Consider the following 13,803-nt stretch of genomic DNA (forward strand, 5'->3'; position numbering starts at 1 on the left):
AATTTTATATCATTTTAATATTTATGTATATAAAATTTTAAATAATTTAAATAATTATTCATACATATTTTAATAGTTTATATATATTAATGAACATTTTATACGTTAAAATTTTATATATTATATATGATAAATGATTATATAATTTCAAACTTCTATAACTTTTTTACATAAATGATTTATTTAAGAAGCTTTTTAATTTTATTAACATAATTCTTGTTAAATGCTCTAAAAACATATTTATTCAAAAATAATCATGGTACAAGTTATTTTATAAATATAGATATAATAGCATAGGCTGATCTCATAAATTTGAAGTGCAATATTTTATTTAAGTCAGTTACTAAATTACTTAAAAAAACCGACATAATGATATAACAATTTTCATTTTTAAATTTAATTGTTCATATATATATATATATATATATATATATATATATATATATATATATATATATATTAAGATTAATTGTTATACACGTAAAAAATTTTATACGGTCAATGCGTCACAATCATCCGTTGGTATTACTTTTAAATGGTTAAAATAAATATAAAAAATTATTATACTGTCAATATATATCAATTAAATTCATTATAAAAAACTGATTTAGAAATGAAGGAATTAATTAATGAACATAATTGCCGACAAAAAAAGAATCTAAAATTGAAATTTGAAAAACTCACAGCAAAGCAAACGTTTCATTTATTTTTGCATATTCTCTGTCAATTTCATCCATTTTATGTGAACCAAACAAATCATAAAAAAAAAACATTTATTTTTCACATTCTTCATCTTCAACCTTTCGCCAATTCAGTAACCCCTCAAAAACCCTAGATCAAACGAATCCACCACCGTCTCGTAATTCTCGGTGGCTGAAATCTCCGTTCTCTGTTTCCGAAAATTTTGAATATCTAGGAATATTTTTTTCCGTTGAGAGAGTTCCGATTTCAATTGCAGTTTCTAGGGTTTTTTTGGGGTTTAAAATGGGGAGCAGAAAGCAAGAAGAGAAGATTGAGAAGATTATTAGGGGGCTTATGAAGCTTCCGCCGAATCGGAGATGTATCAACTGTAATAGTTTGGTAAATTCAACTTTTTGTTCTTCTTTGGTTTTAGCTGTTATAGTTTTGGCCTATTGTGTTCTTGTGTTGTTTACCGTGTTGGTTTTAGATGTATCAACTGTTATAGTTTAGTGCTGAGAACTGAGAAGGTTTGCAATGTTGCTGGATTTTATGATCTAATGCTCTAGGAATTTTATGGTACTTATGCATGGTTTGGTCTCTTTTGTAAGTCGAGTTTTGGTTAATTGAAATTCAAATTTTTGTGCAGGGACCTCAGTATGCATGTACAACTTTTTGGACCTTCATTTGCATAACTTGCAGTGGAATACAGTGAGTTCCTTTTCATTTTAATGATGCTTGCTTTGTAATCATTCTTTGTTATTCTTTGTTTTGTCGTGTACTGAATGTTAAAATGTGTTTAGTTACTTGTTTGTGGGGAGCAACGAAGCACGGACACGATATGGGTATCGGAAATGATATAGAGATAAGTTCGTTATTGAAAAATCTAGGATACAATATTATTAAGATACTTATATAAAATATTAAAATTAAACATTAGTTAAATCATTCTCTAACGAAAACCAATTGAGGTTGCAAAATTTGATAGTAATTGTTGGTAAAGGAATTATGAGAAAAAGAAAAGATAGTTAAAGTTGAGAGGAAAGTAATTAAAGGAAAAATTTGATTCTTGTAAAACAAAAATGAAAGTGATGAAGTAATTAAAGTTGAGAAAAGAAGAATTAATGATGAGGAAGATTGATTCATGTTTTAGAAATATGAATAGTCGTATGAGATTAAGTAGTTGTATAAGTAGCTTATCGGAGACGTGTCACTAGCGTATCGCAACGTGTAGCCGCCGTATCGGAACTTTAGTTTTTATTATTTAAATAAAAAAATTTGGATACTCCTTCGATACTTATCGGAGCGTATCGGTCTGTAATGGATACAATATGGTATAGATTTTAGAGTATCTGTGCTTCATTGGTGGCGAATTTTTTAGCTCTCCAGACTTATCGTTATGCAGGACAAACATGTTTTTGTTTTTATTTTAATTATCATGTTTGGTTGTGATTTTCAAAATTGATTTTGCCTCCAAACTTCTGTTTGATTAGAAAGAAGTGAGAAAATGTAGTTTTTGCGTTAGGTGGAATTTTAATGGAGAAAAAACAGAGGTTGTGTATGAAGTTTGTGACTTTCTGTTGGAATATTTTGTATTAAGTTTTTGAGTAAATACTAAACTTGTATGCCATTATTTTTGAACAAAAGATTAAAAAGTAAAAAAATTGTGTTTGGTTATAAGTTACAATAACAAAGAAATTCAAGTACTCATAAGAAATATTATTAATTAATATATGAGAAAGTCTCAAATTTCACTCACAATAAAATAATGATAAAAAATTGAATACCTGACAAGTACCGTATGGCGTATGTGTACCCGGTACGTATCTGGTATGGCTACTTCACCATTTTACATATACCCATGCTCCAGAGCATGCAATATTTCCATATGAAAATGTACTGAATTCCATATTTGTTTCTGGCAATTTTGTGGTATTGTATGTTTCGAGCAATATTTGTGCCTTTGAAAAATATACACTATTCAGCATTTCTCTAAAAAACAATACCAATGAAATATGAAGACATGCAAACAGAAATAGGTATAAACATATTGTAAACTACTTAATTGGGATTAGGAATTCAAATTCATAGCACACAAAGGGTGTCATTACCAGCTTCAGCTAATTGTTATATTTAAATATTACTTATGATGTCTTGACATATTTGCAATGTTATGATGATGCTAGATGTTCTTCTGGTTGAAAATATTCACGAACTTGCATTATTTTAATAATTTTATTTATGCACTCAATTTTCTTTAAACTTTGTGATACTGATTAAATAATTTCTATATCAGGAATTAGATTATTATTCTTTTTATGGATTTATGCTTTACTTGTGAACAACTTTAGGTGTGAGATGTTCTTAGAAAAAAAGAATCCTCCTTGATAGTTATTGTTTTCTAAAGGTAATATTTGATTTTATATTTATTAAATAAACTCCACACGCATATAAAAAATTAACGATTTAGAATCTTAATATTAAAGAAATAAAAAAATAATGATCTGGATTCAACTTATAGTCATAGTTATGTGCCTTGTTTTGTGTTTCCTAAACATCGTGTTCTGTCTTCTACTATTAGTTTTTGTTGATGTTTTATAGTCATTGCACTGTCTATTTTAATGTCATGCAGTCGTGAGTTTACTCATCGTGTGAAGTCTGTGTCAATGTCGAAGTTCACTTTGCAAGAAGTTGATGCTCTTCAAAATGGCGGTAACCAGGTATAAGGGCAAATTTTCTTTATATGTGGCTATTCTTTATTGAAACGAGATTTATCTGTGATTCTTTTGATTAAGCGTGCAAGGGAAATATATTTGAAAAATTGGGACTTCCAAAAACAACGGTTGCCAGATAGCAGGTACAAATATAATTATGCGGCTTGATGTTATAGCTATTAAGCTAACGTGCGGTTTACATATCTAAATATGCTTAATTCATTATATGACATTATCATGTATGTTTTTGCAGCAACGTTGATAAAGTAAGGGAGTTCATAAAGAATGTATATGTAGATAAACGATATGCTGGAATAAAGTCATCTGAAAGGCCTCCAAGAGATGCACAGGCAATATATTCTTAGACGTCGATTCTTTATATGAATATGTACATATATGGCTAAGCCTTGATTTGCCATTTCTTTTTCCACCTAAACAAAACCTCTGTTCTAAATATTATAATGCAATTGCATTGAATTCTATTCAGTTAAAAAAAATGAAACAAATGAAATTAAAATATGTTATATATGAATCTGGCGATCACACCGATCTAATTCCAACGCTGTGCATATAATTGTTAACTAAAATTTTAGACTAGTGAAGATGAATGATACCATAGAAACAATGAAAATATCAGCCAGATATATAATTAAATGCTCCAGTGTCCTTATAATCCAAATTAGTTTCAACCTTTAGTTAAATGCCTAACAATTTTAACTGCAATTGTCTGTAGAGCCCCACAATTCATGATGACGAGATTAGACGTGCAAGTTCTTATCATTCATATTCACAAAGTCCTCCATATGATAATCAATATGAGGATCGGCGCTATGGAAAGCAAGCAGGGGCTCTGACGAGAAAGCCTGGTTCAGATAAAATCCGTTATGAAGGGAAGATGTCTAGTATTATCTATAGTCCTGGTCGTTTCAGTGATCATGCAAATGATGAAAGATTTGCAAATGAGGGATCTGGTCCAAGAAATTCCGACTTTTCCGTGTCCAGTGGTCATGAGCAATTCAAATCCGATGTTCAGTCTCCTCAGTTTCGTAAGGACATTGAGTTTAACAGCCCATCTCATAAACGTCCTGGTTCTAGTTCAAGTGAAGATATGTGGACTCGAGCAAAAAATGCAGCTCTCGAATCTAATGCCGCTGCCAAGAGAGATGCAGATGGAATTCGTCATCCACAGGTTTGTCTTACTCTTCTGATGTATTTATATATATGCTTGGTTAAAATAGTTATTTTTTTCTTCACTAGTAATGTCATACTAAAAGCCACTGAATAAAAGTAATGCTATATCAATATTGTGAGACTTCTTGAGATGCCGAATGAGATCTATTCACATTTTCATTCTTCTGATAGACTCTTACCATGGAAACTAAAATGAGATACCATGTATACAAAAAATTCATTTTTTAATTGACTGTATTGGAATATTTTTTTATAGAAGGACCACATTTAAGAATTAGGATTTAAATTATATATCAAGTAACCATTAGGTTAAGACTTTTTACTAAATGTGGTTGGTAGCGTAAGGGACTGTCTATTATTGTAATCCAAAGGGACTGTTCGAATCTCCACATCGGAATGTATCGCCTTGTGCCTCCCTCCTAAATAAAAAATATTTTCCCTCACTTACTATTTTTCTTAAATGTAATATAATACTGAGAAAATAAATGTTAGAGCAAGAAAAGATATGAATGGTAAAAATCACGAATGGAAGTAAGGGAAAAAAATAAAATCATTTATAGTTTACTCAGTAAGAGGGGAAGATAGCCATACATTGTATAAAGATAGTAAGATGGCCTTGTGGAAAATAGAAAATCAAGTCCTACAATGGTTTGTGATTTACTATGTTGATTGTTGCTTACTACACCTCACTGTTTTCAGTGTCAATCCTACTATTAAAAATTTAATTGCGGTCTTTTTCTTGTGATGTCCAATATTCAAATTTTACGTGTTTGAATTGGCTTCTTAGTTTGAGAAACTTGTTATCATTAAAACTTTGGTTATATATTTCAATTTATTTATTTATTACATTACATTCACCGTGCTTTTGGTCATATTTTTGAAGCAAGTGGATCTTGTATTTCTCTGACATATTTTACATGAAACTTGTTTGTTTTCATTCCTCAGAGAACTACATCATTGCAACCAACCGACAGCAACTTTTCAACCTTAAGATCTTACAATTCTGGCAGTTCAATTGATTTTTTCTCGGAAGCTGTCCAATCTTCAGGGTCCCTTCAAGATAATGCATCAGGAATTTCACTGCCATCTGAACCTGCAAGATCTGTTAGCTTGGATCTTTCCAAGGCACCAGTAGCATCAGCTTCATCTGTTGTTCTTTCTCAAACAGCTGCACCATCTCAAGCTCCATTGGGAGATCTGTTTCAATTATCTGACATGACTGCAGCTACATCTTTCAAGGGAAATCAACCTACACAAACATCCCAAGTCGCATCTATTGATTTCTTTGTGAAGGCTACTGCAACCTCTGATGCAAAATCGGTGGAGATATCCATCCCTAAAAATGAAGGGTGGGCAACATTTGATACGCCTCAGTTCACATCATCTAATGCACAAGTGGAAACTCATGCGGCAGTACCTTTAAGTGCTGAATCTTTGCAGGATAGATTTGATCCATTTTCCACCGTGAATGGTAATATGCAATGGCCATCTTTTGAAATTTCTAATGTTGGTGTATCTTCTGTTACATCTGATGTATGGCAAGACGGTGTATGGAATGCCGTAAAACAAGTTCCTGTTGCGGCTACAGATACTCAAGTAAGTTCAGAAGTTCGGTCCATTGTTGGTTTTGCATTCTTGTACTCGGTTAGATATAAAACTATTCACAAGCATAAGAAATGGACGGTGTTCTTTGCTTTTGTTCCACATTAAACTTAAAAAAAAACATTACAGAATAATTTGAAACTTAAATCAAGTTTTGTATTTTGCGACTGAACAGTCATGGAATGCATTTGAAGATTCTGGTACACATTTTCCTGTGGATGGCAGTAGTCAAGGATTAAATTTGCACTATTTTTCATCAGAGGTTTCGGGTTTAAGTGCTTCTTCTGAGGTTGGTGTATGCTTGTTGTATTACCATGACAATCTATATGATCAAATTTTGGGTTTAAGTTCTTCTATGATAAAAATCAGGGACCCAATAAAGATGGAATCCAAGGTGTTGCTCCTATTGGAGGTTTTGATAATCATGTCATCCCATCACACGTAAGTGACTCATCATATATTTCACCACACTTTCTCTACTGGTTTGTGCTTAAGGTTGATTGTAATTTTGCACTCTTTCATTCAGGGAGATATTCAGCCTAATGGAATCAGTCGTAAATCAACTAATCCATTCGATTTTCCCTTTGATTCTGATGTAGAGCCGAGCAATTTGGTATGTCATAGTCTCTTAGACCATGTATAGATGCAGATCTATTGATTAATATCTTGTTCTTCTTGTAACTTAATACTTGAAGTATTTCTAGTCTATTCATTTTTTAATTGTAACGTTCCAATTGACATTATTAGTTTTTCAAACGTCACCACACACAAACAACAACCAAGCCTTATCCCACTAAGTGGGGTCGGCTACATGGATCAACTTTCGCCATAATGTTCTATCCAGGACTATGCTTCTATCCAAATCGTTAATATTGAGATCTTAATAATTTTTCTTATAGTCTTTCTAGATCTTCTCTTCCTCTAATTGTTTGACTTTTCTCTATTTGATCTATTCTCCTTACCACAAAATCTACATGACTTCTTTCTACATGTCCAAACCATAGAATCTAAATGTCACCAAAGACATCTTCAAAAATCTTTCAAAATTGATTTCAATTAATTCTTGAAGCATGAATTTCAACACTCTACTCTGGTCACGTTTCTGCATTCTGAAAAGATACAAATTTTACAATGTTGGTCATGTTGGAGACTGAGATGCTAACATGATCTTCAGTTTCCCATCATATCTAATTTGTCTGGTTTTCAATTGCAGTTCCTTGATATGGGCTCTTTGCAAGCTGCTCTTCCAGATGCCCTCTTACCAGCCACATTTGGTGGTATCCCTGAACCCTGGCTCCCTCAAAATACAGCGACACCATATATTTCCTCTGCTGGTGAAGGTAATCCTAAAAACTTGAAGTGAAAGATTGAACCACCTCATGCGTACTCACACACATCTCAGTAGTTAATTCAAATTCATATCGTCTGCAATTTTCCTACTAGAATTTTACTCTTATTTTGACTCAATTATGTAGGTGGTTTATCATTCATGACCGTGCAAACACCAAGTTCCCACTTACAGTAAGTTGCATCGCATGCATTCTTTTTGTCTCTGCTGTTTATTGTTATAGCATAGCGGAATTTAGACAACATTACATGTTATTTAGTACAAAATGTTGTTAAAAATCTGCCATAGCACTATTTTTACATAGTGGGACTTTCTGAAATCTGCAACTGGCAGCACTGTTTTCGACTACGTGACCTACCAGCTCTTTTTATTCTTCTATTTGTTTTTAAAACGTTGATGAAAGACGATATAGTCCATTCTATGCATTTGTTTTCACTTGAGTTGCATGTTGACAGGAACATCCAAGCACAAGAACCAGTTGCTTCGATTGGCGGAAATCCTTTTGCTTAGAAACACTTCTTGTACATTGTACTATTGTTTCCTAATAGAAATTTGGGTGTAGCCAGTGTTAGGTAGGTACTGAATGAAGTAATGTTGATGTTTTTTAGATCAAAATGTAACTCATTACTTCCACTCGAGGAAGCATTGCAATTCAGTCCCCTACTATATTCATGTGATGATTTGTATTACTAATTGAACACATAATAGTTAGAATTCTTGATATTTTGAGATTGAGGCTATTAAGGATATTTCACATTATTCTATTAATTTTTATGGGTTTGTTGAAAACTTTAGGTTGAATTGTAACTAATAGTTTGCGAATTGAACTAAACTGGTTCGAACAATTTCTTGGTACACTTAGATTCAAAGAAATTTAATTTGGTAGTACATTTCAGGGATCCTTGTCTCTGCAATCTGATGTCTCTCTGCCAATGGAGTTGTTCTATATAGACAATAATACATTTTGGGTTTTTATAAAGAAAGTTTTTGTTTGATTTGGAGCTATAATTTATAGTCCGATTCAATATTTTTTAACTGCCATAATTTAAAATGATAGATACAATGAGAGCTCAATCTAAAAGAGAAAATGTTAAGATATCTTTCATAAGAGAAATAGAGACAAAGACATGATATTTTCATAAAGGTATGCAAACTAGATCTTAAAATTTTTGCATCTGCATTTAATATGCAAACTGCTTGAGAAACACAATCTTAATTATATGGTGTGTAACATGTTTCTAGTTGTTGAAAATGTTTGAATAAAAGATATACATAACAATTTTTCATTAAATATCCTAACTACAAAGGCTCATAATTGTCTCAAATCCTCTTTCTATCATGAATCCTACATCTGCCAAACACACTGCAACATCAACATAAATATCATGTCAGAATACTTTATAACATGATGCAACTTTAATGTTTTTCCTCTATAATACCAACCTCCTTTGTTACATAATTAAATCCTTTCTTTTTCATATCCAGATGTCTCTCTTTAAGTGCATAACTTGATATTAAGGAACGCTACATCCTATCGCTATTATAAACACAAAAAATCATTGCATTGATCGGATACATCAATTATTCAATAATTTAAATGCTGAGTAAATTATCTTTATCACCAAAAGCTTTTAGGTAAATTTATTGATTTCAAATCTTTGTCTATACTTGGAGGAGACTTAGAATACCTCCTAAACCTATTTAACTTCAACTTCATAGCAGGAACTTTATGTGAAACAGCTTGCCAAATCATTTGTACAGCATCACCATCTTTAGATGGAAAATTATATTCAAAAATATGTTCAACTTCTTTCAACTTTTTCCACATTTTTGTCCAGTCCTCTTTGCTTATACTCCTGATGAAATTTATGAGATAATTCTCCTTGACAGCATCGCTAGTTCGAACGAATACACAGAACTCAGAGTAGTCTAGGACATCCTCGAATGGTAACTCGATTTCGTCGCTGATGATCACAGGCACACAATGACTAGCAATTGCGTCAAACAAACGGTTCGACGAAGGGGTGTCGCCTGCTATGTTGAGGCAGAATTTCGATGATCGCATGCCTTCCGTCGCTTTCTTGATTCCGTCTTTTTGAATGCTTCCGAATGAAAAATGTACATCTGTTTCGTCTTTCAATGAGTAATATAGCTCTTGCCTGACATAACCTCCCTAATCATAAGATGAAACAAAAATTGAAGTCAATAAGCATAAGCATTTATATTATAAAGGCTTATCATGTAAGTGCTTATGTATAAGTTATTCCTATAACAAGAGTTAAAACAAAGTGAAACTTTTCATATAAGCAATTTTCATAAGCTCTCTTGGAGTGCTTATGGAAATGCGCTGAAAACATCTGATAGATAATGTCATAAGCCATTTTCACAGTAGATGAGTTCAAATAAATCGAGCAAAACAAGAGAGACATACGTACATCTTTTCGATAAATTGCTCCTTGGAAATACAACAATGTCGTGCGGCTCTCGAAGCTTGAATCATCATTGACATAAGAAGGGATTAAGTGCTTATAAGGTGCAATCACATCTTTTTCAACATTAGCTATATTTGAAGGATATCTTCCAAAATCTGAAAGTATGAATGTAGCTGGCCACAATTTCATTCTTGCATCCGACATACTATTAGGATGATGTGCCATAATCAAATGATCTTTTCCCTTTGATCTCTTCCATTCCTCTTGAGATGTTAGATACTTCACTAACTTCTCTTGAAGTATCATGTTCCTAGTTTTCTTCTCATGTGGACGAGGTTTTGAGTTTCGGTTATAACTCAACGACGAAAAGAAGGGCACGAATATTATGTCGGCTTCGCTAGAGTTTTGAACCCGAATCACAGTCTTCGCCTTTGGAGCATTCGGAATTTCAGAAGCAAGAATGTCTAATGTGAGCCAAAATTCTATACTATGTTGCAAATTCAAACCTCCGGGGTAACCAGGTATGGTTGTTCTAACATTAGGCCAAACATTTTTGCCATCTTGTTTCCAATCCAAAAGTCCGAAATGAAATTCCGACGGTAAATCATACATGAAAACTTTTAGAAGAAAATCATTTCCATCACTACATTTTGTATTCTCATTGGACTTGCTAGCTTCACTTTCGTCTTCAACATCTTCGTTGTCGACGAGTATTGCTCGGTTCCCGAAGGAGGACTCGCCATTCGGGATTTTCGTATGAAACATGGAATCTTCAAGGGTGGAGAAAAGCTTTGAACTTGGCAACAATTTGTGATCAATAAAATTCGGACCACTCGAGGATCGCAAGACGAAGAACCATGACATGAGGAACATGATTGATGTCATTGAGAAGAAGAAAATCAATGATTTTTTAGAAACAAGTTTGAAAGAATCCAAATGTCTCTCAACCATTGTCATAGTTAGTACTCAACTCAAGGACACCAATTCAACACTTCTCTCTCTAATTGATATAATCACAATTCACAACCATGAAATGAATCACTTTTTCAATGGTTCAAAGAAAATGTACAAACACAATCATCAATATATTCAATAATCAAACACACACACATATATATATATATTTACAAGGTTTATTCAAAGAGTAACCTAACCTTAGATTTCTTGAGTGATTGATTACTAGCTACATAAACAACATTATGCAATTTTGTTGAAAACCCATTTGAGTTAAGGATAAAGGGTAATCAAAAGTACAAAACTTTACCAATGACTCTATCTAATTTTGACAATATCAATGTACAAACTTTGGATAGAAGGTCAAGAAAGAAACATGAAGAAAGAAACAAAAGTGGTTGTTTAGTGAGTTGTTGTAGCTATTGCTGTTGACATAAAAAAACAGATTATGTGACTTAGTGTGTTATGATGAGAATTGGAATGAAGTTGAAGAAGAGAGCGTGTGAATAGGATCTTACCATGGAATAGGACTTCTATGCTTTGAACTTCACTATTTTTGTGCCAAATAATAATTTAATGTTGTTACTTTTTTACATTAGAGGCGATAGATCCTAGATAAATATTGTAGCAATATATTTTCAGGAACAAGTTTGAGATTTTTTATATAAATTAAGCCATTAAAAGTGTAATAATTTAATATTTTTTATTAGATTATAAATTTAAAATATAAATTTAATAATCTTTTAAAATACTTTTAATAATTTAATAATTTAAAACAATTTAATATTAATTAAATATTTAATATCTATCCTTGTTAAAAGTACAAGAGTGCAACAACCTCTAATAAATAAAAAATTGTCGGAATTTTTAGAATTATTGTGACAATGAAAATTAAGATATGAGGTATTTATAAAATTTCTGGGTGTTGTGAACAGAAAAGAAAAACAAATACATTTCCTCAACCTACCGTCTCTTTAAATTACAAAAATATATTAGAATATGTATTTCTTTAATTATATAGTTAGGCTCTCAAATTGTAAAGATAGAATTTTGAAAAAGATTTATAATATGTTTTTAAAATGATTATTTAATTCATGTACACTATCTATATAGTTTTGTTTGATACTAACAATCATAATTGTTACTATTTTCTTTAGTTACATGTAAATGAATTGACAATAACCATTTAAAATTTACACACTTAACTGTGAAGTTTTAAATTTAAATTTAGTTCGGTGTCTAATCTAAAAAATACGTGTATTTTCCGATTCATATAGATTTGATATACTAATTATTTCTGAATCTAAAGTTACATGTACTTCATTCATTTTTTATTATAAGATTTTTAAATTTTACGGGTATTAAAAATAGTGATTGTAACAATAAATTTGAAAAAAATTATGTGTTATTTTTACGAATTATTCAAACAATTAATGATATAATAAGAGAGAAAACTAATTATTGTTTTACGGTTACAGATTTAATATAGATATTAAAAATCATCAATGCATGTAAAAATTAATAAAGGGTCTTATAATTAAAGACTTGTGATTTGTTGAGTGTGCAATTTTTTACACCACAACGATAACAAAATTACACTTTGAAAATTATAAATTTGTAACGTTTTTTTAATTAAGTATTTGAAATAGTTAACACTTTTTAAACAATAGTTCAATATTTAACGGTTTGTCGGTGGCGGAACTGAGGGGGACGTGGGAAGGCCACAGCCACCCCTCAACTTTTTATTTTATTTTAATTCATATATATTAAATTACTAAAATATCCTTATTTTAAATTAAAGTCAATTTTTATTTTTTATTTTTCATTCAAAGTTAGGTTAAAATATAGATAAGGTAAAAATCTCTTACCCTTCATTTCTTTCTCATATGAGTTTGCTGCCGGTATCGGAATCAGAACAGATTAAAGTGATCAGCATCTAACAGTAAAAAACTTTATTCATTCTTCTTTTATAAAAAGTAACAAATTAAAGTGATTGTTTGATTTGTGTTTTTGAGATTTTTAGGGTTCTTTTTTCTTGATGTGTTAAAATAATCTATATGAGGTTTATTAAGCCAATTCATAACAGTGTCATTTACAAATATAATTATACACTGTAATAAGGTTTATTTAATCATTGTTGCTGCTAATTTCTAATAGTGAAGTTACCGGTATTTGAAAACGGATTAAAGTTGATTAATTAAGTTTATTAATTTTTTTCTCTTTTAATTTTTATGTTCTCTAAATTGATTTTTGGATCTGATATGATATTATAGGAAGAGTAAAGATGAATAATATGAAAATTGATTCTTTTTTTAAAAGGAAAACATGTGAAATTGAAAGAGAAGAGAGAGATGAAGAAATTATAATCCCGACATCCGAATCTGAAACAGTTTTTGAGAATCCAACAATTGAAGAGCATCATGGTTTTGAAAATTCTTTGGAACGCGATCCTGGAAAGCGTCCTCCGATTTGGCAATATCCACCAAATCAAGTTGATGCAATACGAAGAGCTTATCTAAAATGGGGTCCATATCAAATTCATTTACAAAACTATCCTTTGTCTGGTAACGAGGATCATCCGAGAAGGTTTCAACATACTTGGTTTAACATATTTCCATCATGGTTAGAATATTCACCATCTGAAGATGCCGCATATTGCTTACCATGTTACCTTTTTAGCAAAAAACTATGTGGACGTCCCGAATCACTTGTCTTTATTTCTATGGGTTTTAGAAATTGGAAGAAAGTTAGGAATGGAAAACATTGTTCCTTTCTTAAACACATAGGGAGTGATCCTTGCTCACCACACAACAATGCAATGAAAGCTTGTCAAGACTTGTTGAATCAAGATGGTCATATTAGAAATGTTATTCAAGTGCAAAGT

General features: G+C 31.4%; 2 protein-coding genes across 2 annotated transcripts; one reads left to right on the top strand and one right to left on the bottom strand.

Moving 5' to 3' along the window:
- Positions 1-702: 702 nt before the first annotated feature.
- LOC127125185 (probable ADP-ribosylation factor GTPase-activating protein AGD14) lies at positions 703-8,301 on the top strand. Its single transcript, XM_051054197.1, has 13 exons — positions 703-1,080; positions 1,328-1,389; positions 3,311-3,398; positions 3,474-3,535; positions 3,646-3,742; positions 4,126-4,581; positions 5,529-6,179; positions 6,361-6,474; positions 6,555-6,626; positions 6,712-6,798; positions 7,399-7,525; positions 7,661-7,706; positions 7,989-8,301. The coding sequence occupies exons 1-13, from the start codon at positions 985-987 to the stop codon at positions 8,041-8,043; spliced, it is 2,013 nt and encodes a 670-aa protein (XP_050910154.1). The 5' UTR covers positions 703-984; the 3' UTR covers positions 8,044-8,301.
- A 527-nt stretch (positions 8,302-8,828) lies between these two features.
- LOC127125201 (probable arabinosyltransferase ARAD1) lies at positions 8,829-11,490 on the bottom strand. The gene is made up of 2 exons (XM_051054198.1): positions 9,969-11,490; positions 8,829-9,706 (listed from the first exon to the last, which is right to left on the bottom strand). The coding sequence occupies exons 1-2, from the start codon at positions 10,920-10,922 to the stop codon at positions 9,152-9,154; spliced, it is 1,509 nt and encodes a 502-aa protein (XP_050910155.1). The 5' UTR covers positions 10,923-11,490; the 3' UTR covers positions 8,829-9,151.
- Positions 11,491-13,803: the final 2,313 nt, after the last annotated feature.

Source organism: Lathyrus oleraceus, chromosome 1 (genome assembly GCF_024323335.1).
Source record: "Lathyrus oleraceus cultivar Zhongwan6 chromosome 1, CAAS_Psat_ZW6_1.0, whole genome shotgun sequence".
NCBI lineage: Eukaryota > Viridiplantae > Streptophyta > Magnoliopsida > Fabales > Fabaceae > Lathyrus > Lathyrus oleraceus.

Excerpts from the sequence above, each read along its gene's own strand:
- LOC127125185 (XM_051054197.1), top strand. The coding sequence starts at position 985 with ATGGGGAGCAGAAAGCAAGAAGAGAAGATTGAGAAGATTATTAGGGGG. Across the intron at positions 6,180-6,360 it reads TTGCGGCTACAGATACTCAA|TCATGGAATGCATTTGAAGA; the intron begins GTAAGTTCAGAA and ends GCGACTGAACAG. Across the intron at positions 7,526-7,660 it reads TATTTCCTCTGCTGGTGAAG|GTGGTTTATCATTCATGACC; the intron begins GTAATCCTAAAA and ends TCAATTATGTAG.
- LOC127125201 (XM_051054198.1), bottom strand. The coding sequence starts at position 10,922 with ATGACAATGGTTGAGAGACATTTGGATTCTTTCAAACTTGTTTCTAAA. Across the intron at positions 9,707-9,968 it reads GAGCAATTTATCGAAAAGAT|GGAGGTTATGTCAGGCAAGA; the intron begins GTACGTATGTCT and ends TCTTATGATTAG.